Source organism: Cloeon dipterum, chromosome 4 (assembly GCF_949628265.1).
Source record: "Cloeon dipterum chromosome 4, ieCloDipt1.1, whole genome shotgun sequence".
In the NCBI taxonomy this organism is placed as follows: Eukaryota; Metazoa; Arthropoda; class Insecta; order Ephemeroptera; family Baetidae; genus Cloeon; species Cloeon dipterum.
Genome location: NC_088789.1, coordinates 18388962 through 18415956, shown reverse-complemented (window position 1 = coordinate 18415956; position 26995 = coordinate 18388962). Strand labels below are relative to the sequence as shown.

Below are 26995 nucleotides of genomic sequence, written 5' to 3'. Positions count from 1 at the left end.
ACAGATGCCGCAATAATTGGCATGTTGGAAAACGCTCCAAATAAGCTTTTAACTGCCGAGCTGCGTGTAAGCGGCTTTTTGGCAAAGTGCAGTTTTGCGCTGGGAACGGGATGATATTCAAACGAACACCGCCCGCTATGGTCATTAAGCGAGGCAGGCTTCAATTAATTAACGAGTGCGGTTATACTGTACTTAAAAACTCTCACGCGAACAGTTTAATGAAACGCAGCGACCAGTGTGCAGTTTGCTGGTCTGGCCTGGTTGCATACTGAGCAGGCGTACTCTTGACGGCAGTGTGATTATCAATTCAATAATCTAGCACAATTAACCGGCTGCAGGTCGTTATATATTTCTTTGTGTGCAAGCCGGATCGAAAGGCCTCGAATCGCTTATGGCAAGCTAATTGTAGCATAAAATGCAAGATTTATTGCGCTCTGAAGTGCATATATAGAGAGGTACTGGTGATGCTTTGCAGTGAAGGTAAAAATTGTGCCTGCGGGCATTTCGTTGCAATTAAACGGGACTGGTGTGCGAGTGTGCGAGTGGATAAAGGGGCAAAAAATCTAGATGATCTATTGTAACCCATCTCGAAGCCACGCGGCCTCACTCTATGTAGAGAGTCACTTAAGAAGATGTGCGCGGCCACTAATAAATCAGCTCCCACGATCTACACTGAGAGATAATTTGCAACAGAGCATCTTCGTCAGTGGCAGAGAGTGAGTGAACAAGTCTATTTTCACCAAAGTACGCTTTGCGGTACGGCACCATTAATGGCTAAGTGAGTGGCTCGGCTTTTTTGCCCGTGTTGACAGCGAATCTTGTTGTTCTCCGCAAATTGCCTTTGTTGCATTGCGTGATGGCAAAAAATTAGATGCTTCTGCAATTTACACTTCGTCCGGTTTTCTCATTGACTCACAAGGCCAATCTTAAAAATGCTGCGTTTAAGTTGGAGGTTAATTTATCGAATTCGAGCACAATATGTTTAGCGATAAAAATAAAATAAAACAAGGAAAATTATTAGAGTCTGTGGCGCTCGTGCGAGTTTTGGAGCTTCAAAGGAATAAAATCCTTATTTGTGATTTTAAAAAACAATGGTTTTGATTTTACTTTTCCAAATAGGACTTATTGGTTGCTATATGGATTGAAAAAATGTTCTGAGATTTTGTCATTTGCAAATAATGAAGAATCCAAGAGTTTTCAAGTCAGACTACCTCACAAAGGCCCCTTCAGAAATCAAGTCCAGTTCGCAAATTAGGAAAATTCGCGTAGGCCATCAATTGGAAAGGCTGACCCAAATGCACCAAAGAATCCATGCGATTAAATGCAGCTCTGATTGATCGGAGAGTGGCTCAATTATTTTATTATTGACGTTCGCACCACGCACATACGCAAGTCAATCGGGTGATTCAGCGCTGGGCCTTCTGGTGGGCACCACACCCTCGGCGCCGCCGCTGTGGATGCTGCGGATGAAAAATGTGGAGCGATGTTTAAAAGGGAGAGTGCCGAGCTGAAATGGCGACGTCTGCCCACGGCAGGCAGGGTGTGTGTGGGCCGCGCGCGGAGAAAAGTGCACGGCCTTCGCCTACCCGGGTCGCCTTATTAGGCTGCGATACTCCTACCGGCCGACCGACGACCCGGCACCGCGCCAGCCAGCCAGCCAGCTCTTTATGCTCTTTGCCTATCTCGCTTGCATCGTATGACATAAAGTATTCCGCTCGGTGTGCACAAACAAACTTTCTAGACGCGCTTTGCCTCCTGCGTTGTCCTCTTTGCTCAATAATGCACCGCGCGACGCATACTGCTTACGTAAGAGGCGCGTCTTCCTTTTTTAGACGTGCACGAGGTGCATCTCCATTCAAACCTTTCCCTGTGCTGTCAGGAATTTCGGAGAAGGTAAATAGCAGTGCGGAAAACCCGTAAACAATTGATGACGAGCACATTGCTTACGTCACTGCTAAACTATACCTCAATTACGTAATTATATTTACAGGATTAAGGAAAAATGTGACCCACCATTTGCGATTTCATTTTCAAAAATGGTTTTATTAAACACAGAAAGTCTATTACAGACAAGACTGAGTTTTTAAAAAAATTGTTTTTATGAAATCAGTGACAAGTGTGTCTCGTAATAAAATATATCTGTCCGCAAAAAAGCTCCCTTCCAATTTTAAGTGACCACATAGCAGGGGTGGCGGAAAACTCTGGTTCAATTTGAGAGGCCGTATAAAGAGCTGGTTAACCATGAATTTATAAAATGCGTCGCTCTCCGGCAGTGAAAATCTTGAACAAAAAAGTCTGTGACTGCCAATTTATATTACGTTCAGCCAGGATTTCATATTTTTTAAATGGACAGTGCTCTTTTTTCATAAATAAAAATCATGTTGTATATTTTCTTTATCAATGTTTTCATCGCTGCGTTAAAGTGAGTCAAGTAAAAGTCGGCACAATACAAACGACATGCAAATGAGGCCAATTATGAAGTCCGTGATGTTCCCGATTCACCGCATTGTTCGTTTCTCGTTCGAGCAATAGGTGCAAATTCGGTGAAAGTACAAGTGAAGCCGTGCAAATTGTGTAAAATTTCGGCAGCATCACGCTGAAAGTCAATTCATCTGCCCTTCTAATATATAATATTTTATAAACATGCACTGCATGCAATTGAAAAAGAACGTGAATAATGGATCAGCTATATAACGAGTGCATGAATCGCGCTGTAGGTTGAATGAGTACGCGATCATTATTACTGTATTGTGCTGTGCGAAATCCTTGAAAACGATCAGCGCACGCTCTCGTTGATTTACGCTTGCTTATTGTGCTTTGTGTGATCTCATTAGCATGCGTTTTATGCACTTTGAGAGAGTTCCAGTGCATTTATGAGAGGAATAATTACAATAGAGCGTCATCACTTTAAAATGTTATAGATAATTATTTCAATATGTGTGCACTTTATTGCATCTTATCATGAGATGCGGAGAATCTGTCGAGTTGGAAATAAATTAACTAAATGGCTTTTCATGTTTGAACGCATTACAAATAATCAAGAGCAGAGGATTCCGCAGACTCCTAGATAGCGGATTACCGCATGCAGACATGCACGACTCATTACATCAGGAGCGGTTTCGGAGTTAACGAGCGCAGGCAAAATTGCACGCAACCCGTTCTGATTGGCCGAAATACGGTTCGTCCAATTAGTCTGATTAATCAGCGTCAATACATAAATTTTAGGCTGTGTTGCGATGATGCTGGCGTTAATGGCGCATGAAGCCAGGGTTGATGACTCTCGAGCGCACTCGAATAAATCATAATGTAAAATAAACTTTACACCGCACGCATTTCACTGGAAAATCATGATCTCGGCGATGATTTGTTTCTCGATCGGCAGCCACCGCAGCAGTAAGAGTGAACAAACGTGATGTGCAGTGATTTGGAAAATTCCCGGCGCTATTTATCCGTGTATCAATTCGTTCGTTCTGTTAGACGAACTTTTGGTTTCGTCGGGAATAACGAGAAGCTGTTCCACTGAATTGCTTTTTGAAGCACATTATTATCTATCTGTTCTCTCATAGTGCTGCTTCTAGATTTCGTCGACAAAGAGAGACAGCATGCAGATGCGATGATGGACGCACTCGAGCGTCGCTTTTTGCCCTAAACACACGCTCAGCCCAGGAGCAGTGACTCCTTTGCCTATGTGCTCGGAACGAGTTGGAATTCGATATGAAAAGGTCAGTTCAATACACTCCCGAATGAAAAGGCTTGCATCCAATTTGACGATAATATCAGATCTGGGACGAAAATTTCGGTAATTGAATATTTATCACAGGGGATCTTCTCATTGTGACGTCAGATGAATCCAAGGAAAAAACGAATGCTTTGCTGTTGGGTGCTGGCCAAAAGAATAATGGACGTTGTGTTTGTGATAATCAATCTCCAGTTTCCTTTTATAGAATTTGCTAAGAGAGCACAATGAGTGAAAAACTTTCTCAGCACTGTTCTAGGAATGAGTTCTGTATAATTTGTAAAATAAATAAATGTCTGAAACTGAGGAAAATTCCCAGTTGTTTCTCACGCAGGTCTACATCGTGCAATAAACCAAATTCAAATAATAAAGTTGTGATTAATTTGTCACGTAGCCATATAAATTTGTGTCTCCGCCCAGTCCAAATCCTGCTGCTCCTCGTAAAATTCGGCGTGAAATCGCCAGTTTGATGGATGAGGAATCCGGCAGCGTGGGATGTGTCTATATGTGCTCGGAGCGTTTGTAGATTTGGAGGTCAACCGTCAAAGTACATCGAGTTAAAACCTTTTGCGGCACCTCGCCGTAAAGGCTGGTCATCCTTAAACGTTTTAATGACGCCGCTTGCAATTTCGAGCGGAAGGCCTCTGTGTTTCAGGCATGCAAAGGCCTTGAGATTCGCTGCATCCTACACACGGCCATTAGCAAAAAGACTTGAAAATAAATCGGCACTGGATTAATTTGCACCGAGTTAACCAACACTCTTTTGTTTTACGGTAATAAGAGTTGCCGCCTCGCTTAATGACGCCTTTTTGTGAAGGCGTTCTCGCAGATTTACAGTTAAATCAGCGCGTGCATGTAATTTCCTCTCTTTCACTCTAATACAACAGCGTAAGAGGTCCAGCGCATTGTTTCCTTTCCAACCAAATCTCTTTTGTTCCGGTCTATTATCCCCCTTGCTCCTTGTTTTGATAAACGACCGCTTCGGCGAACGGCGCCGCGTGCAGCAGAAATCACGACTGGTCCGATTTTCATTGTCTGCGCCGGCAGCAAATATGAAAGGCGATTTTGCACACATGAAGTAAGAACCGATCGAGCTGCAAATATATGTGTGTCCGCCCGGCCGCCCGAACGAGAAAAACCCTTTATAGTTGTCGTCCTTGCTTGCGACTGGAATACCGCGGCCCCACCCTTTTCACCGTCTCCTTTCTTGCTCAATTCCCCAACAAAACGAAAACGGTGCTTGCTGAAAATTGCAGCACTTGCCTCGCGCAATTAACACTTACTTTATTCGAGAATGGTAATTTAACGCGCAATATTTTTGCATGACTTGAATAAAATCCGCGGCGCGAGAAATGCGACGATGACTGCTCATCGCACGAGTTTTTCTAGAGAAATAGAATCACCGCAGCACAACTTTTGTCGGTGCACCGCATTCTTATGGTAACACAACAGGTTCACAGTTCCCTGCGGCTTTTTATTCGGGATTATTCAATTCGCGAGTTTGTTTGCTTTCTTTCTACGATTTTCGCTCTCGTCGTTAGACATCACGTAACGCTGAGTGGACGCTCGCTTTGTGCCGTCTCTCGTGCGGTTTGTTAGCGAAAAAGATCGTTTTTGCGCCTCGCTGTTGTATGCTTTCTCGGAATTCGAAGTCACACTGCTCTGCTCGAAGGGAATCAAGAGCGACGAACGACCCTCGCAATTTTCACGCTGTAGCTGTAGGAAGTGAGCGATTTCACGAAAGCCTGCGCTCGTAACCCACGCCTGACCCTAATTCTTTCTCTTTTAATACGTGTGCAACCTCTCGCCCTCTCGTTTTTATATTTTCCGTGGGTTAAAAAAAGAAAGAAAAGAAACAAACTGTAAATTTGCCCCAGAGCGAAACTTACAATGAGAGATGTATTAATTAAATGATTATTCAAAGATGCAGATTTTAATGTTCGCTTGTCATTGCTCACGTGGCAAGTATAAAAGTATTAAAAATGCTTAGTTGAATGATTTGTGCAAAAGTTTGCACGTTGTAAAAATAAATGACTCTCCAGCAGTGTTGCTGAACCTTTGCAGAATCCCTTTCGCAGCATTCACCACACCCAAATCATCCAGTTCGCCATTAAGTAAACTGTAACGAGCGTCCACCGCGAGCGAGGAAAAAGGGATTGTTGGAAATTGCCGACCACGTCGTTCCACTTTCGTCCAATCTTGCCTGACAGGCCGTCTAGCGGTTGCAGTCCTCCTCTGCGGGCACCCCCGCCTCCCCCACCCACTCGTAACTTGTGTGCCACGGGCGAATTTGCACTGCTGCAGCCTTTCTCTCGCGCAGCTCAAGTGGCTCGAATGCACCGCAAAGCCATTGCTCTCACCGCTCTTATCAGGTGCAAATAACAACCTGAGGAGTTTTAAATTTAATAACGGCATGCAGCTGCGAGACTTACTGCCTCGGGCTTCATAATCAGTGATTAAATTCACTTTCTAACTGAACTAAAACACTGGCGGAGGTTCATTGGAATGAAATACAATCAAAGGGTACTTACACAAGACGCGAGTGTTATCCAAACGACTAGAAAGAGTAGTAACTTCATATTGGCTGAAACAGAAGAGACAATACATCACAAATGATACGTGGATATTATTCGCAGTGGGAAAGAAAATATACAAAGCAATCGTATAACGATATGTGGTAAATTAAATAATGATTGTGATTCCCATATCCCCTGTCCCTATATTTTTTTTTTAATAAATCGCGCCGCGCGTACCACGAGTGTAAAACAGTGCGTGCAGAGTGCAGTGAGTGCAACAAGAAGGAGAAGACTCCCACACCTGAGCTGCGCGCGAAATAGGTCTACCACGAGGGGAAAGGTTGCGACCTCTCGCACGAAAGTCAGTCAGTCGCCCAATAACCTTTGTCCGCCGACCTTCTTGATGGTTTCGACAGAAGGTCTCGGCAAATGTTTCGTCCGTAGGCAGGACGGATTTAACAGAAGCTCGATCACGAGTGAAGTAAGTTTAAAAACTTATTCAAAACATATTTCTGGGCGACTTATAAATTGAGCAACACTCTGTGTGCTCATTTTTATTTTAATTTGGCGCGACTGACGGTAGACTTTGTGCGTTGTTTCCCTCAGGTAGCCCTGGTGGGCTCCTTCTTTACCCCTGGTGCAGCCCCGTCTTTTGGTGGTCCGTTTCAGACGTTTAGGCTGGCACCTCCCCATCCTGAAGTGGTCGGCAAACAACACCTTGCCTGGACCCTTCGTGTGTAGCAGCTCCCTTCATCTTGCGCGACTACGGCACGGGAGACGTCCTCGGTTTGAGCGTCACCGTTCGTCGTCGTCGGCGCCGTCATCGACTCCTTCTTCACCCATCGTATAGATCGTCAAACGTTAAGTACAATATCAGACTCGTGTGCGCGCGTATTTTTCCGTATCTTCCGATTCCGAATATTTTTTTCATTGAAAGGCCTATTCCCCAATTATTGTAAACCCCAAATTGTTCTATATCACAATTATTATTAAATTACCATTATCTCGTTACATTATCAATATTCTATTTAATAATAACTATTCTACAATTTAATTTTTTAATGTTTAATTTATCCGTATACACCAGCAACACTTTAACTTCATTTTAAAGGTCGAATTTCTACGAACTGAGAGTTGAGCTAATTTGAGTCCGGAGTTTGTTAGCTTAGTAGATTTTGAATAATAGCGACTTTTGTGTCGTTATAAATGGCGCCCAACATTAAATTATTTATTGAAGTTGCTGTGTGGTGATTTGGCGTGTTCAGAATTTAAGAATTTCGGCTAGTGAGGATTTCTAGCGTAATTTGATGCGAGGATAGGAATGCGTAACGTTTGAGCAATTTTATCTCTCATATCGAAAGAAAGTGCCAATCATCCCTCTGAATATTTATTGGTGAATTTTTAGAACTTTATCGTTACATTTTTAGAAATTTCTTGTTGAATTTTTGTCATTCGTGTTAGAGTTATTTAGATTTGTAAGATTTTTAAGATGGCACAAAGCATGGATTCCATTAAGCTGGAATGGGATCGCTTGCCCAGAGAGGATGTTGAGGCAGAATGCAAATTTCGTGGCATAGAGGGCGAAAGTTTGTCTATTCTGCGCGATAATTTAAAGAGCGCGATTGAGAATGAAGCGGCCGCAGCTGCTGCTCCTCTGAAGGTAGTAGGCAAAGAGGCAGTAGATGCAGAAGCTAAATCATTAGCTGAGTATTTAGTTTCGGTGAAACAAGCAGTCAAATTGTGTTGCGAATCGAAAAAATCAAGTGAGGCACGGAAGCTGAGATCGAGAATCGCGTATGCTTTCATGCGTATGCAGCGCATCGAGCTGTATGACGACAGGTTAGCCGACTCGATTACGAAGCTGAAGGTCCATTTGCAACAGAGTTTTGACTGGTTGCGAAGCGGAATATTAGATACTGAGGAGCCCAGCACGAGTAACGCAAAATCGCTTTTAGAGACGTTAAATGATTCATTTGAGCAGCTAGATCAAATTGGTGCACCGAGCGATTTTGGGTTCGCAGCTGCAGCGCACGGGCCGCAAATGCAATACTTTGTTCCCGTGTCGCATGATCAAATTCTAAATCAAGCGTCGTTAGAGAGTCGTCAAAATAGCGGCGTCTTATTGGTGCCAAATTGTAACTCGAAGCGGAGGATTTACACAAGGGATTGGAAAGTGACATTTTCGGGCGAGCAGTCCAGTAAAAGGTCACTGGCTAGTTTCTTGCGGGAAATCGAACTTAAGCGAAAAGAGAGCAATTTGACAGACTCCGAGTTTTGGGACACTGCCCATCATTTATTTGAGGGTAGGGCGAAGGCTTGGTTTCTCATGAACCACAAGAAGTGGCACTCGTGGGTGGAATTTGAGCCGTATCTGATTGCAAATTTTAAACCTCCAGATTACGATGACCGGTTATGGGATCAATTGCGTTCGCGCAGGCAAGCCCGCGACGAAAGGCTTAATTTGTTTTGTTCGGAAATGGAGACATTGTTTTCCCTGCTTAGCAATCCTCCATCCGACCGGGAAAAATTGGAATTCGTAAGAAAGCGATTGGCCCCATATTGGTTGCAAAATCTGCCCTGGGGGGACATTCACAGTTTAGATGATTTGCAAGGAAGAGGTTTAAATTTGGAATCAGTGAAGCACTTGATTGACAAGTATAGAGATCCGCAGGCGCAGGAAGATCCTGTTGAGCCAGAATTTGCGTATAGAGTTAGTGAGAAAGCGGACAAGAAAGATGAGAAAGGGAAAGTTAGTGTGGCAGAATTGTGTTGTGTTGGTCACACGCCTGGTGAGATTTGCTGTGCTGCACTTTCGTACCGAAATGCAGGCGCGGGCGCTCGTTCAGGTGTTCGGCCGGCGCACGACAATTCGCAGCGTGCAAATGCGCATTTTTCTGCTCGCGCGCGGCAGCAGAATGTGGGCAGTAGTGTTTCTAATGGGCAAACTTTGATTCACGCGCCACAGGGAAATGCATCGCAGCAGTCAAATCTCGCTGTTGCGGCCAAGGTGTGTTGGAACTGTTTCCAGCAGGGACACAGTTTCAGAAATTGCGCACAGCCGCGCAGGGGAGCTTTCTGCTGGGGATGTGGGAAAGACGGGATCGTGCGTAAAAATTGTATTTCTTGCACGAATTCAAAAAACCCGTCGGGGGTCGCTCGTCCGGTAGCGCAAAGCGACAGCAAACCCCAAAATGTGAGTCAAGTGCAAGGCGCTCAAACAAATCTTGGCAAAGGCACATCTGGAAACTAAGAACTGATTATGTTCGCGAAAAATTAGGCGGAATTTTAATGAAATGTAAAGGGGAGACGCTGAGCGAGAGTAGCGAGGAACTGGAGGTGGACAAATTTGATAATAGATTATTTTTGCGCGTAAAAATATTGGATAATCCAGTTGTTGGTTTACTTGATTGCGGCGCTTCTGTTTGCATTTTAGGCAGGTTAGGCAAAGAGCTCATTGATAAATTAGGCATTAAAATTCAAAGTTGTTGTATCTCTCAAGTAGAGTTAGCTGATAAATCTTGCCAGCCTGTGTTAGGTCAAGTAGATTTGCCGATTACGCTGTCAGACCAGAATTTCATAATTAAGTCATTAGTTGTGCCATCAATTGAAACTAGTCTAATTTTGGGTCTGAATTTTTGGTTTGAGACTAAATTTGTGCCAGACGTGAGCTCAGGTCAATATATTTTGGGTGGCAATTCAACCTCCTGCGATAGGGACAATGTGATGCCAAAAATTAGTTTAATTTCAGACTCTTTGCAGAACGATTTTGAAAATTTTATTGCTCGCATAAAGGCTGATTTTCCTAAAAATTTTGGTCGATGCAATTTCACACAACATCACATTGAGACAGGTGCAGCATCTCCTGTCAAGAGTAAACAATTTTATTTGCCCCCAAAATCATTAGAAATTTTGCACAAAGAGGTTGATAAGATGCTTGAGTTAGGCGTGATTGAGCCATGTGTCAGTCCATGGTCATCACCGGTTTTCCTTGTTATGGATCCGGACAAGAAGAAAGAACCAAGATTTGTTATTGATATGAGAGAAGTTAATAAAGTAACGGAAACGGATGCGTATGGAGTGCCATTAATTGCGAATATTATTGATAATCTCGCTAATTTTAAGTACTTGTCCACTATTGATTTAAAGAAAAGCTATTGGCAAATTGGGTTAGATGAGGAGAGCAAAGCCAAAACTGCATTTTTCGTGCCAGGCAGAGGACAGTTGCAATTTACTGTAATTCCGTTTGGTGCGAAGAATAGCGGCCCAGGATTTGTTCGCGTCATTGATCGAATTGTTCATAGTTCTTGGATTGCGAAATATGTACACACGTATATTGACGATTGTTTCATCGCAACGCCAACTTACGAGTTACATAAAGATGTCATTCAGGAATTTTTGCGACTGTTAAAGAATGCGGGAATGACTCCAAATTGGGAGAAAAGCAAATTTCTGAGGGAATCCATAAAAATTCTCGGCTATATCCTAGACCAAAATGGATTGCGGACCGATCCGGAGAAAGTCGCATCAATTTTGAATTTGGCACGTCCGAAAAATGAAAAGGGTGTAAGACAATTTGTTGGCGTAATGTCTTACTACCGCCGCCTATTTCCCAAATTGAGTGAGATCATTGAACCGATAGTGCGACTCACTCGTAAGAAAATTCCGTTCATGTGGGGAGAAGAGCAAGAAAATGCATGGATAAAGAGTAAAAATATACTCGCATCTGATCTGGTGGTTCGTTTGCCAGATTTCAATAAGCCGTTTATTCTTTCAACTGATGCTTCAGATTACGGTATTTCAGGCGTATTGTCTCAAATTTTTGATGATGGCGAGAGACCAATTTATTATGTTAGCCGCTTGCTAACAGATGCCGAGAAAAATTACCCCACAATGCAGAAAGAGGCTTTAGCGGTAATTTGGTCAATTGAGAAGCTTGAAGGTTACTTGTCTTATAATAAGTTTTTGATTGTGACGGATAATAAGCCTCTGAAATTTATTCAGGACCTTAAAAAGCCTAAAGGTCGCCTAGCCAATTGGAAGTTCAAATTGCAACAGTTTGATTTTGAAATTATGCATAAGCCAGGAAAATTGAACGTCGTTCCAGATTTACTTTCACGTTCTTTTGCTGATAACGTTAAAGTGGCGCAGTTAAATATTAGAAGTCCAATAAATGACCGGTGGTATGTGAATCTCATGAATGCAGTGCAGCAGAATCCAAGTAAATTCCCTTTGTTTAAAGTCGTGCAAGACAGACTGTACAAAATAGTTAAATCGTGGAATCCGATAGAGGATGCGTGTTACAAATTAGTCGTGCCAAAATCTACACGCAACGAAATAATGCAGAAAATGCACAATCCACCCGAGGCAGGTCATTTTGGTTTTTTCAAGACGTTCAATAGAATTAGCGAGCAGTATTATTGGCCGAAAATGAAAGCTGACATTTCCAAATTTGTAGCAAATTGTCACCAATGTCTGGCGCAAAAGCCTTGTCAGTCTGCAAGTGCAGGATTAATGAATTCACGCGTGGTGGATCGCCCCTGGCAAGTTGTTTGCACAGACTTGGTTGGTCCATTTCCAAGAAGCCTTAAAGGTTTTACTTATGTTTTGTCTTTAGTAGATTTTTTCACTAAATTTGTCATGCTGTTCCCTTTGAAAGACGCCACAGCGAAATCAGTTTGTAACGCTATTGAGTCAGCTATTCAGCAATATGGTGCACCAGAATTATTAGTACAAGATAATGCTAAAATATATCACAGCTCAACATTTAAAGATATGGCTAGAAAATACAATGCTAGGTTACAGTACACTCCTCGTTATCATCCCGCGGCAAATCCGTCGGAGCGTACGAATAGAGTGTTTGAGACGATTTTACGTTGTTACATAAGCGATAACCAGAAGGAATGGTGCCGCAACTTGCCTCAAATTGCGTTTGCTATTAATTCTGCAGTTCATGAAACAACGCGATATTCGCCTTATTTCCTTTTTATGGCGCGACAGCCAACCTTTGATGGCTCAGTAGCAATTAAAGAGTGTGATTTTTCAGCGCCTAATTTAATTGAAAATTACGCAGCTAGATTTCCCAAGTTAAAGAAAATTCATGAATTGGTTAAGGTTAAAATGTTTGAAGCTAGCCAGAAAAATAAACGCCATTACGATTTGCGTCGTCGTCCTTCTGATTTCAAAATAGGAGATTTAGTAATGAAAAAGAATTACGCCCTATCAAAGAAAGGTGCTGGAATTACTGCCAAACTTTTGCCATATTTTGTTGGTCCGTATTTGCTTCAAAGACAAGTGGCAGATAATATTTTCAAGTTAGTTGATCCATCTAATCATTCTGTTAGTTTCGGGGAATTTCATGTGAAGGACTTAAAACACGCAGGCCAAAGACAATAATTTTTCCTTCTGAAAAATTATTCTTTCGGGGAGGGGAGTATAACGATATGTGGTAAATTAAATAATGATTGTGATTCCCATATCCCCTGTCCCTATATTTTTTTTTTAATAAATCGCGCCGCGCGTACCACGAGTGTAAAACAGTGCGTGCAGAGTGCAGTGAGTGCAACAAGAAGGAGAAGACTCCCACACCTGAGCTGCGCGCGAAATAGGTCTACCACGAGGGGAAAGGTTGCGACCTCTCGCACGAAAGTCAGTCAGTCGCCCAATAACCTTTGTCCGCCGACCTTCTTGATGGTTTCGACAGAAGGTCTCGGCAAATGTTTCGTCCGTAGGCAGGACGGATTTAACAGAAGCTCGATCACGAGTGAAGTAAGTTTAAAAACTTATTCAAAACATATTTCTGGGCGACTTATAAATTGAGCAACACTCTGTGTGCTCATTTTTATTTTAATTTGGCGCGACTGACGGTAGACTTTGTGCGTTGTTTCCCTCAGGTAGCCCTGGTGGGCTCCTTCTTTACCCCTGGTGCAGCCCCGTCTTTTGGTGGTCCGTTTCAGACGTTTAGGCTGGCACCTCCCCATCCTGAAGTGGTCGGCAAACAACACCTTGCCTGGACCCTTCGTGTGTAGCAGCTCCCTTCATCTTGCGCGACTACGGCACGGGAGACGTCCTCGGTTTGAGCGTCACCGTTCGTCGTCGTCGGCGCCGTCATCGACTCCTTCTTCACCCATCGTATAGATCGTCAAACGTTAAGTACAATATCAGACTCGTGTGCGCGCGTATTTTTCCGTATCTTCCGATTCCGAATATTTTTTTCATTGAAAGGCCTATTCCCCAATTATTGTAAACCCCAAATTGTTCTATATCACAATTATTATTAAATTACCATTATCTCGTTACATTATCAATATTCTATTTAATAATAACTATTCTACAATTTAATTTTTTAATGTTTAATTTATCCGTATACACCAGCAACACTTTAACTTCATTTTAAAGGTCGAATTTCTACGAACTGAGAGTTGAGCTAATTTGAGTCCGGAGTTTGTTAGCTTAGTAGATTTTGAATAATAGCGACTTTTGTGTCGTTATAATCGGATTAGCCGGTTGCGGTTCAGTCTGTGCCCCCGTGGGAAATATTTTCTCAAAATCTGACTGGACGACTCTATTTTGCATGAGCGTGCAGTTTCAATTTGTTTTTCACCCATCGAGAAACAACGTGTAATTAAACGCTGTTGAAGATTAACACGCCCAGACGTGTCGGAAATTAATCAGCCCTTTTGTTTAAAAAAAAAAGCTTAAAAATAATAACACGCGCGTTGATGGATGCTTTGTGCTGCTGAGCAGCAACAAAAGGATCGGTCTCGGATGAATCACACATTTTGATATGCCTGTCAGGTCGATCATAATGACGGTGTTAATTTCAGAGTGGGTTCTTGGCCAAAACAAATTTGCGAAAATTTATCCAGCAACGCAGGGTCTTTTGTGCGTGGGCCGCTTCTCTGGGCTTGTAATAAATCTTCCGCCGATTTGCCTGCTGCGAACGTTTGTTCTCTAATCACTGCGCTTTTGGTCTTCGATTTCACGAGCACATATCCTTGAGCGCTTCATGACCACTTTTCATCGCGAAAACGAAAAGCCTGCTGCGCCGCAGATGGAAGTGATTATTCCCGTTTATTTGGTTTTCGTGAAGTCGTTAATTTCGCACGCGATGCCAATCTTTTATTAAAATTGGGAATAGTCTGGCTGGCTTGTTGATTGAGAATCTCTCGCGGCTCGTGAGAAGTGACGAACGAAATCACGTAATCGAAAGCATGTAACAAGCCAGTCGAAGCAAATAGAGCTAGAGAAGTTTCGGTTGGAAAAACACACAAGCCAGTCAGACGAAGAAGGAAAGTGTTGGATGGTCGGTTTTCTGCTTTGAACTGGCTTTTTGAATTTCACGCCTCGCATGCACGTTCACGTGATAATAATTGCAGAAATTTATGGCTGCAGTGCTATATTTACACCGCGTCGGTAAACCACAAACGAGAATGCTCAGCAGAAGTTGTAAATTATGAATTCACTTCGTACCTTTCCTTTTCTTCCCTTTCTTTTTAAATAACAATCTTAACCCAAATAGTTGCTTCGTCTTAAGAACAAAATTTAGTACCGAGTCTTTGACAGCAGCCAACTGTCCAGTGCGTTAAATTTATGCAGACGGAGCACACAAGCCTTTTGTGAGTAAAAAATTCCTCTCCACAGCTGCGCGCTTGAGCCGCTTGCAAACACGTTCTGTGTGATACTTTCACAAGGCATACAATCACAATTCAGGTACAATTCTACAAACACTTGGCTATTTTAGTAGCGCAATTGACTTAACAAAATGTGTATATTTCGTAATTCTGCTCTGCTCCGGAACTAATTTCACGACGTTTGAACCTAAGTTTAGATTATAAAGTCTGTCGAGCAATGAAAATTGCATTAGAGGAAAGCGTCTGGCAATTATTGCTCAGGTAAGGATTTCCTATTCCTTGATGCGGCCTTTGTTAAAACGAGGATGATGAATCGCAGGAGGTCTGTCTTGCTCGGCTGAGTGAGTAAGCTTATGTAACTTATTATTCAAATGCAAATTGATTGTTCGTCCTACCACGGTGGAGGTGAAATTAAAAGAAAACACAAACACGCATGCACCGAGTCGGTAACGTGTCCTCATTTGGAATTCCACCTACAACGCCTCCTGCTTTGGGGCCAGCAGACGCCTTTCTCGATTGTTAGCACCCACTTCGCGCCTTTCTTCAAAGTACTCACATCCTCACTGTGCATTGTTCCCCAGACTGAAAAGAAAAGACCTTCGTTTTTCTTTAAATAAAGAAAAGAGCAGCTCGTGAATTTCGAATTCAACAAACTACTCCCCCGCGTAGAGAGTTAAAGCAGCTGTGCGATGTGTCTGTAAATCAGCTGTCGTTTGTAAAAATGAGATTTGGACGTGCGCGTGTGTGTGTGTGTGATTGACCGACGTTAAAGGAGTCTAACAACGTCCGCCTTGCCAGTCAACAATGGGGCAGCCAACCCCATCCTGTGCATTCTTGTCTTGAGTGGTTGGAAATATATATCTATAACTGGCAGGTGTCCCGCTTGGTTCGCAGATGGGGGTTCATCGTTTGTGCATTTCAGCGAGGAAGTGCGTTCTGCTCGCTCTTTTGCGGGTGTAAAATATTTCTTGTTTAAATAAATGGGGTGATGTCAAAAATTCGTTTCTCTCTGTTTTTTTCTTGAGCTCCAACAAAACAAACTCAGCCATTCAAGGCGGAAACGATCAAATGGAATGGAACACACGTTATTTTTTAGTAAAAGAAAACCAGCTAGTCTTTTTGGACTTCGAATGAATTTTATCAACAGAAAAAACTATTATTTTCAATTTAAATACAATAAAAAAGCAATAATTTAATTCCGAGAACTATTTGTTATTGTCCGGTGCTGGAGTCCAAGAAAGCATCTAATTTCATTTTAAACGCACGGCCAAGGGCAATGCCAGCCAATCCGCTTCGTTAATTCAGAGCCGTTCATGCGTCCATTAAGGTTTTTTGCGCACGCCATCCAGCCTCCTGACAGAAGTCAGCCGCAAATTGTCATTATGCAAGCTGCGCAGGAAGCCTCTCTTTCTTCCCAGCCCAACTCAAGTTCAAACGCCAAGATCACAAAATGATTCGAATTTCTCCTGCGCGCGGAGACACGCAGGAAAACGCGAACGTCATCACCGACACTCTGTTTCGTTAATGAAACTCTTTTTGTCAGCGTGCTTTAATGCGGAATCCACTTAACCTTCGTTGGTCGCGCCGTGGTGGATTCAATTAAATAATGTTGTAATCAAAAACCTAGATTACACCGTGGAGGCATGCGTGTTTATTAAAAGACAACGCGTGTGTATCTATACGGCATATATGGCAAGGCGGTAGCTAACTGCGGGGAAAGAGATGCTGAAATGACATCACTTGATTCTTGCTTGCGTCGTCCTAGTTTGCACTCGTAGAGCGCGCAAACAAGTCCTTTTTCTGCCAATAAATCAACAAACAGTCGTGATTCAACTGCTGTTGACAATGAAGAGAAATTGCATCTGTGGCCCATTTATGACAGATCTAGTTATGATTGAGTACGGCAAGACTTTTAATTCAATCTCTATTCGTGATTAGCTTCTGATTAGTCAGCTATAATTAACAAATACCGATCAATTAAATTGATTTGCAAATCCGTAGATAGAATAGGGCAAAACTACGCATCCTATAGAGATGTATTTTCACTAGCGGTAATTGCAGGAATGACGCATGCCATGATTTTGAGCCTCCGATTTCCCACACGTATCCAGTTGAGTCGGTGTGTATTGCGAATGTCACGGACGAGTAGAGTTTCAGGAGTGTCATCCTCTCGTCGCAACCTAGTTGAAATCTCTGCTTGTTATGGCGCGCGAGAGGAATGCCGCGCTGCTTTGTGGCGAACACAATGTCATGGAGCGGTGCAAGAGCGCGTCATAATTATGGCAAAGTGCGTGTGCAGAAACAGCAGTCGGCTGCCAATCAAGTTGCCAGCGCTAATTGTGATCAGGAGTGATTGTAAGCACGGGCACAAGGAAAATATACTATCAAACTTGAAAATCCGAGTGACAGATCATTTATTTAAAGAGTATTTGTCCCCCATCAGCCAATTAATTGTGACGTTTTAATGGACAAATTAGATTTCTGCTTGATTGGAGATTCTCCTCGAAGGTGACAAAGGAAAACAATCTACATACACGGGGAAATTGATTTTAATTAAAAAGCAGAGCAGTTTCTCTCCGCTCGCGTTTCATCTCCTGCAGCTTACCCTGCAACTGTATCTTCCGCGTCTCGAATTTGACTTTTCTCACATCTCTCCTCCTCCTCCGTTTTATTTATTGTAAAGCTTCTTATCTCAACCTTGAGATTTCGAGAGCATAACTTCTCTCTTTTCCCGTCTCCGCAGCCACCGAGACTCATATCGTGCCGCTGTCAACTTTATATGTTTTATGAAAGGAAACGGCGGTGCATGCGCGTATTATCCTACCTGAAAGCTGTGATTATTTAATTTTTTTGTGCATGGTGCATTCAAACATTTTATTTCCTGAGAGCACGCATGTCACGCACACAGCTGAATCAAAAATAAATAGATTTATAGATTGAGCCTCCAGCTGACTGGTCATTTACCTATTGATTTACCTTGAAAAACCTTTTAAAAAATGTTAAAACTTTTATAGCACTGCAATTTTTCTTTATCTTTCTCAGTCACTTCCATCTTTAATTTTTCACCCTTCCTTAAACTTGATCCGCCGGTATCAAAAGTGGTCCCATAAAGTTTCTCTCAACCCTTTCAAGCCTTTGTCTCGGATTACCTGCGCTGCTTACCGCGTTGGTAAATAATGATCGCCGCGTACCACGACACATAACGAAAGGCAAACAGGCGTGTTGTATAAATTGTCAGTGTCCACGGCGGCGTTTATGCAGCAGCAGCAAACAACTCGAGAGTCTGCGCCTGCTCTCGCCGCGTATGTAGGTCCATTACAGAGCCGCGGGGAAGTGGCCCACTTAGCAGTCAGACCTTTAGAGGCTCGCTTCGTTTATCTTGCTGAGCGTTTATTTTCAGCCGGGCATGAGTATTCGAGTGTTTGTCTTGGAATGGGAGGCCCCGCTGCAGGATTCATTTCTACTATCACTTTTAACGTGGATATAATGAAGCGTTGATCACTATACGTGGCTCCAGATATATTTTACGCAGCCGTGTTTGGACACGAATTATGAACGGTTATTGGTTGTAATTGAGCATTCATCCGTAATAGGTGACTATTATTGTTCTGTCTGTAGCCCTCTTGCTCAGTTTGCTGTAATTCCTGCTGACACACGTAATTGGCCGAATAATTGTTGAAAAATTACACTGATTACATAATGATCGGTTATTTTGAGAGAGTGATATTCACTTTTAAACAAGATTTCGTTCGATTTTTTTTTACGAAAAAATAGAACTCTGCCATTGTGTTTCAAATAACATCAATCTTTCCCTATCAGAAACGAGTCGTTTTAATTTGAAGGCGGCTGACAGGCGAATCAGAGAGGAAGCGGGTGCAAAATCAATTTTCTCGCGCGTTGCAGAGGGACAATTTATGCGTGCGCCGTGTTTGAAGAACCGCCCGGCCCGGCTGGATGCAGGTCTAACCTCTAATTTTGAGAAAAGCGGCGTGCAAGCTTCAATGCGCCTGGCGATGCATCACCACCACAATCAAGAGAAAGATACAAATACAACGGACGGAATGAAAATAATGCTCTAGGTGGTGCGCGGTGCCCAGCATAATGATGATTTATGAACTCGGCTCGCTGTCACTTTCAAAGCAGGGCCTCGCCTGCATTCGCCTATCCACCGCCTGTCTGCAGCTCCCGACACAAAAGTACCCCCGCTAGGAATTTTCCGAGGATTAAAAGGGTTCCATATAATTGTTAATTTTGTTCTTAAGTATTAGAATGCATCGTCCGTGCGGCTAATTAGGGTCATTAGCTTGGTCTTGGGCTTTCCTCATTGCGTCGGGCACCTGCCGAGCGATATTTCATTTCGTGTATATCCAAAAGTCACGACTTTTGTTCATTTGGCTCGGCGTACACATGTGCTTATATGCTGTTTTTATCTCGGAGCCTGCATCGTACAGTCTGGACGTACTCGACACTTTCTCCTTTCCACCCGCCCTTTTGGAACAATCAAAATATTGGCGTGGCCTTTCACCGCCGCCGCGTGTTTCATTGCCGCCTTCGTTTCCTTTTTTTTAATTCCTTTACTTGGGAAAAAAGCAAGGCACGCTTATTAGAGAGGCATGCATGCATGTGCTTGCTGATTACTATTGAATGCGCCAAGCCAAGTGAGTATACAAACACACACATAAGAGTTGGAGGTCGAATTAAATTGCTATCGGTGCACAAATGGAAAGAAGCTGCGGCTCATGTAAAATAAAGGGTGAAGGATCTGCCGACCTTTCAGACTGCTGTGGAAAAAATGTCCGCGCAGAGTCAAGTTGATTGTGAATGACAGCAGAGTTCTATTCAAAAGATCGCTCGTCGATCGCCGCTTGTGTATGTAAACTTCTCTGCATGTGCATTCGCTTCTCGGAAAATATACAAACTTATAAGACGTTGCCTTGAATCGATCACCGTGTGTAAATAAGTATTTATAAACACTTTTATTGCGATTGAAACGTTTGAAGAGTATCCCAATCTTATTTATTACGCAGCCTTGTTTGATATTTTTTACAGTTTTGAAGGTCTCATTTTCAGCTTATTCTTTTCACAATACAGATTCATTTTCCTTTCAAACTCATGCAAAAAATTTAATAGCTGTGTGCAACATGTCTCAAACTGCAATAACGCCAAAGTGCGGATTGAATTTCAATCATTTTGCGATTACTACTGCTTGATAGCTGCTGCAAATGACGCAAAAACGGCCAGAGCCCATTATTAAGAGATTATCGCGCTGCATCCTCTTAACACTCGTGTGTAATAAATTATACACACACATGCATGCTCACTCCGCAAAGGGAATTAATGTGTGCTATTCTTTTGTGTCGGCAGATAATAACAAGCGCTCTGATAATGAGTGTCACGATCCACGAGAAGAATGCCGCGCGCGCAAAATAAAAAGTGCAGGGGCGTTTTATCTGATCTTGGATGAGTATTCAAATGAGCAGGGCTGCACGAGAAAATGGCAATTACGGCGTTATTGATACAGAGCCGGACACATTCGTTATATTCCACACCGTCTGACGGAACGGCAGCAGTCGCATCTCTCGCTCTCGTGTCCGTTTAATATATATAAAATAATAATATGCATTACGAGTTGCTGCTGCAGAACAGATGTAATTCCACCGTCATTAGCCGCGACGGTGAGCGCAAAAAGTGAGAAAACAAACAGAATATAACGCAAGCAAGAGGTCCTTAACCCGTTCGCGCATCTGCTGCCCGCGGAGAACAATAAATTATATAAATTCGGTACTCGTCGCTGCAAATGCCACCCAGGGCGCGAAAGCAAAAAATGTGCAATTAACGCGGCGAGAGGAGAGCATTTTTATTGCGGATGCACAGCTTGCTTTGCTGAATTTAGCAAATTACAACTCAGCTGTGTTTCGCTTGTAGTGTGCAATAATTGTGGTGTCACTTTTGCTGTGCTTAGTGTCACGCAAAGATGGCCAGTCTCACGCCGAGGTGCAATGTCCTTCAGCGGATGCTGTTCTCGCGTAAAATTTTTCGAGGAATCGGTCGTATTTGTACAGGAGGGTGCAATTTGCTTAAACGCTTTCTCGCCGATGGGAGGGGCAGAAAATTAACACTCGAAGAGTAATTTTTACAACCGCATAGCTTAGCCAACTAATTTTGAGACAAAACATTTGGAAACGAGGCGCAGACACGCTGCGGAAACCGCAAAGGCATGGTCAAGTTCGCTTAAAAAAAAAAGCAGATTTTTTTTCTCGACTGCCATAGAAGGATAAAAGTGTCACAAGAGGCAATTAAAACGATGTACACTACACAGAAAATACATCCTCATTATTTCAGTTAGGCTACCTTAGCATTCCTTTGAATAATTCATCTCAGCAACTCTCTTGAGAGCGCCGATTTTGGAGCAAGGATCGCATGTTGAAAAGCAAAAGAGTCTGCGCGCGATAGCCCTTTGGGCTCTTTTCGTTTTTTTGCTGCTTCGCTATACTGAGAAACTCTTGGCGCAATTACACACATATATTTCAATCGCATCGCCAACACAAATAGCTGCAAGCTAATAAATATTCACGCCGATCTGAGCAAGAAATAATGAACTTAGGGGAATGTAATGAGCACCAATCATTTAGCTCTGCGTGGAGTGCTGACAGACACGCTTTATCTCAATCTGCACCGGGGTTGAATAATTGCTCTCGATTTGCATCTTCTCAGAACGGCATTCCCTATTATTTATCGATCTAGATTTTCGGTTGATTTCGATCTCACAAAACAAACTGAAAACCAATTTAAGCGAGTCTTTTCACTTTCTGCATAAAGCATAGCAGCCTTTCAAACGGCTCCACCGACCGCGTTCGATTAGCGACAATGGAGCGTGTAACGCCCCACCTTGATCTAAATTGAATTGAATTACGTGCACAAAAGCACCGCAAACTACAATTACATCGCTTGCTTTTGCCGCAGATAAAAATCAATTATTGCACACCGAGCGCGGCGGCCCTTTCGTCTGTGCGGCGTTTGTTTGCATGCAAATTCGCACAATGGGAGGATGTGTTTGCACTTCTTAAAAAATTGCACTCGCCGAGAAAATTTCGCTGTGAAAGGTCACGTAGTGGCCCTGACGGATAGAATAACGAGCGCTAATGGACGCTTCGCAGCATCATCACTCGCGTGCAGCATTGACCACTGTGCGCTGTGCACATACCATATATATATTGGAATCGTGCGCCGGGCGGCCTGTCGATTTACTCTGGCAGAAAGGCTCTTCTGCTTGATTTCTCACCGACGTATATTAGCATTTTGCATAATAATAAAAGGAGGCTGATGTCATCCTCTCATCCAGTGTTTGTAATAAGGCCGCGCCGTCCCGACAAACTTTGGCTCTTTGCATAAATTTTCTGACCGCGGCTAATGCAACGAATTAAGGCCTTGCAAATCGAGCGTATGATATCATCTTGAAGGGTGTGAATAAATTTATTACCAATTTTATTAGTCAAGATTTTTTTGGGATTTCAAAGTATAGGGTTTAAAAAAGGAATTTCAACCCAAGGCTGTGATTTAACGTCATCATCGTTTGAGGAAATTATGCAGGTTGGAGTGGTGCCCCTCCCACTCGATATTTAAATAGGAAAGGGGTGATGGGTGATAATGTGAAAACACGACAACCCCGCATGGGTTCTCCTATTATCCTCGCTGTCTGCGCCGCGAGTTTTCGTTAATAACATAGACTCCACGCGCGGCCAGGCGTCACGCTGCCTTCAAAAATTAGTATTTATACACAACAGGTGTGGGTTTAGAGGGGGATGAGAAGGTGTTTGTTACGTGAGGTCAGGATTTCCTGTTTTATCCCTAGATCCTCTGAAAATTACGGCTCAGCGAGCAGACAGTCGTTGAAGTGATAAAAAACAGAACAATGAGGAAATTTACATCAGACAGCCGCCGGTGGAGTGAGTGAAAAAGCCGCCACGCAGGTGGAAGTGAATTGTCGCTGCCCTTCGGTGTTCACTTTTAATTTCGACCAAAACCGAGAGTTTACAATCGAAAATTGCAGCCATGTCAATAACTGTAATTTGAGTTCGTGCGTGTCGCGAGAGAGATGCATTTTGCTTAATTTATTGTTATTGCATGCAGTTACTCCTGATATAAAAATCGATGTTGGTACAGTTAGTCAGCACACACTGGCGGCGGTGAACGCGCGCGCTCGCTCTCCGACAGTTGTAAGTGTGTACAATTCTCTCGTGTCGCAGGGTGTGGTTCGCTTCGCTCCGCGCGACTCCCACTTTGCATCTTTCTCTCTCGCAATCGACACGGCAAAGCGGCGAAAAACGCGTCACTCTGGCATCTTGAGGAAATTTATTGGAATTGAGAGAGTCGTGACACCAACACGCTCCAGGCCTCGGCTATTCCGACCCACGGTCATTTTTAATTTCGCTTTTTACTGCTCAACTTGGGGTCCTTATTTCATAGAAACAAAGAGAAGTTGACGTGCTTTTCGTGTATTTGTGTTTTTTTTTATAAATCTTGCTAAAAATGGAGTTGGAGACTATATTTTAATGTCGTCGGGCTGTGATTCAATCCCTCTGAGAGAAGGAAACTATTCGTTCTTAGTATATAAGCCTCCATCATGAGAATTTATTGGTTCATTTATGATTTATTAAAATTACGCATTCAAAGAGTTTAGCAATTCACTAATAATGATATTATGATTCTGCATTAAACAATGGAGCGATTTGAAATGAAGTTCACGATTTTGCCCTTGATCATTCATTTTATATTTTTATTTATTATTTACCAAACTGCAATGATTCATCTACATAAATGTTATGCAAAAACTACCGAGACGACGGGGTATTGCCTCACAAAAAAACAATTAATTGCATTTTTCCAGCTTAAACTGTTGAACAATGCGCCTTTGAGTGAATGAGATGCTTCGTTGCTCAGCAGGGAGGATACATGACATCACTTATTTTTTTAGCCTCAATCGCAAGTCAGGGTTTTCCTTCTCGATAATAGAACCGCTTACTTTTTGCCACCAAATAAATAATAATGGAGACAAAAATTGCAGAGATTCGATTTCGCCTTGAGTTGCAACGTGAAAAACAGCTAAAAAGAGGCTCAAATGACAAATTCATTCTTGTTCTCTTTATCAGCGCACATTAATCCGGCGGCATCCTTGCTTACCAGCGAGTAATCACGCAAGGTCGCCGCGCTTTTTCTCCGCTTTTGGCACACACCATTAAACAGCAGCGCGACTAAGTTCCCAAATTGACCAAAATTTAACTCTTGCCTCACACTTTCCCACAGCTTTTGTCCTTTTCGACAGTGTGCGCACAATTGTCGAGAAAATGTTTTCGCAACCTTTAACGCATCGAAAGAATATTTACAAACTGTTTGGAAATATATGAAAACGCGTTTAAGGTTTGAAGAGCTGCAGCGTCATTTCCTCCCTCCTGGTTGCTTCTCCCCGCGTGCGCCCTTTCATTATCAATTCAGGAGAGCACCGTGCAGACTTCCTTATTGTGCGAGTGCATCCTTCCGTTAAACCGACACCTTCTCGTCTTCGCTAAGTTTGGTTTGCGAATGTGACGTGTGTAATTTGAATTTCAGACGGAGTGAGTCATGCAAGAGCCGGATAAACTCCAATTGTGGTTTGATGTCGCCGACTCTTTTTCTCTTCTGATGATTATGTAACTCTCAAAATAATTGAATTAATCTTGGAAATTCCGATCCCATGCGGTTTACCAAAAAAGAAGGAAAAATCATTATTGCCACTGCATGGGAAATTCTTCAGGATTCCGCGACCTTCGGTGCTAACTAAGTTGAGAAGCGTGCACTATTTGTACCAATTGCAAAAGTCGGATTCCAACTGACGGCGATATATGAATCCGTCACAATCTGCGAGTTTCACGCTTCAATAAATAAAAATTGCTACTCCCCGCTGACTGGCACACACTCGTCGCGATATTTCGCCACGGAGCGAATTGCAAATCCCCTCTGGAGAGTGAGTATATGGTGCTGCTCCCGATATATTGCTAATAAAACGATGCAACAGCACACTCGCGTGCGCTGAGCGTGATTTTTTTCGTCTCGACAAACCGAAAAGGACCGCGCGTCTAACGCCCAGAGGGTGTTTTACTTATTCAAAACGCTGCAACAATCACAGGTATCATGACGATGGCCGGCAGTCCGTGTGTGTGAGAAAGGGAAAAAGTGAAGGTCGTTCGTAAAATACAAAGGGAAATAAATATTTCCCCCATAAAGCATCGGACGGTCGGCAAGATGAGCTCATCATCGCACAGCTTGAATGCCGTAAGCGAAAAGATGAGCCTCGCGTTTTTCGGCGGCTGTCTGCAATTTCCGCGACGCCCGACACGTCTGTCTCCTTCCCGGCGGGCCAAGTCGACGGCAAAGGGGTGAAATGGGGCATTTTGCTAACATGTGTGCGAGCCGGACAGAGTTTGTTGTGTTGCTCATTAAGCAGCAACGCAGATCCCTTCCTTTTCAAAAGGCAGCCGCCTACATTTTAGCCAGAGAAAGTGTCTATGTGCTCACTGCGCGAGAGCAGCAGAGCTAACTGTGTTAGATTTCTTCTTCCTCTTGACTATAACAAGAACGGCAAATAAACTACAATTTTGAACCCGCTTTTCTAAGGGCCATGAACACGAAAAGAAATTAGTTTTCATAATTAAAAACTGCAGGGAAAGGATTTTAATTGAGTCTTTAATATAGGCGTGGGCGATCCCTCAAGGATATGCGCAAACATTGCACCACACACACGGATCGTTCAGTAGTAATAATTGCTTAGTGTGTGTGAGAAACACGCGTAGGCAAAGTGAGTTCTGATTGTCTAATTACTCGAGGGGGTGCTTTAAAGAGCGCCGCCGAGAATGATCTCACTCGTGGGCGCCGCTTTTCAAGGATCGCGCACCTCAAGTGGTCGTTACAGCGCCAGGCAATTGCCTCTCAAACGGTGTGCAATTACGCGAGCGTAGGTGTGAATGCACATTTGCAGTTTAATTATCAGCTATCAGCAATCTGCATCGGTGTAAACCGTAATTAACAGTTTTAACTATACAATGATCTAATAACATTTTTAATGAATTTAACTTTTCTTGATTCAATACATTGTTATAACAGTCACAAAATAATAATAAAATTCATTTTTAAATTTTGCAAAAAATTTACAAGAAAATTTTTCATTCACACCCTCTATCGCAGATTCGCACATCGCTGCGAAATTCAATACACCGAGCCGCGGTCAGGCGACAGCGGCTCTCCCAACGCACCAGCACAAGGATTTCTCGAGAATCGGGGCCAAAATATTTCGCACAAAATTTTTGCATAGCAATCAACGGGGCACAGACTTAAATTATTCACTCTTCAGCGGATGGTACTCACCCGTGGCCATGGCTGCCAGATGCCACAGCTCTGCAGGTATTTCTCCCCTGCCTTATGCCAAGGCTTTTGCGACGGGGTCTTCGGCTCAAAGTCTTGCACTAGACTGATCCGGCTCTCCTCTCACATCTCACGCGGCCCTTTTTACCTGAGCAGCGCCTCCTGGCGACTTGCAGCTCAAGCAGAAAACCTGACGGTGACGTCAACTCGGTGTCTGCCACCTTGGGAGCGGACCTGAGGAGCCAGCCCAGGAGGCAGCACTGTGCGAGCCGCCGCGAACTGCTGGCTCCGGCGGTGAGTCATGCGTAGGTTTCGCCTGGGCAAGGTTTCAAGTAGCGAGTAATTGCGTGAGAAGAAGGTTGCATAAATATCATAAAAGTGAAATACGACTAAATTGTTGGTTTATAAAAAACTTCTTTGCTTCGCCCCTTTTTTTGAACTTGTACAATAGTCGGATTTTTTAATCAAAATATTTAACCATCCGTAACGCGTTAAGTGAAAAACGTAAATCTGTTGGAAGAAAAATATAAAATTTTGGTTAAAATCTGTCAACAATATAGCAGCAGTTAAACAAATCTTCAAACTCGCATGAACATAAAAATTATGAAGTCTACAATATTTGCAAATGAAAATGTGTTTTTTAGATTTTTTCTAATTTTCTTTAATTAGTCATTTCTCATATATGGAAACGAGCATGCACAATTGACATGAGGTACGCT

At 43.0% G+C, this 26995-nt stretch overlaps 1 protein-coding gene across 5 annotated transcripts in view; it reads right to left on the bottom strand.

Annotated features, from left to right (window-relative positions):
* dpy (dumpy) overlaps positions 1 to 26405 on the bottom strand; it is a 122226-nt gene extending 95821 nt beyond the window's left edge. For all 5 annotated transcript variants that reach the window (XM_065489588.1, XM_065489587.1, XM_065489591.1 and 2 more), the window contains exons 1-2: positions 26280 to 26405; positions 6268 to 6320 (exon numbers count right to left, since the gene is read on the bottom strand). In XM_065489588.1, coding sequence (XP_065345660.1) covers positions 6268 to 6320; positions 26280 to 26289 — 63 coding nt within the window. In that variant the 5' untranslated portion in view covers positions 26290 to 26405. The remainder of the gene's footprint in view (positions 1 to 6267; positions 6321 to 26279) is intronic.
* Positions 26406 to 26995: the final 590 nt, after the last annotated feature.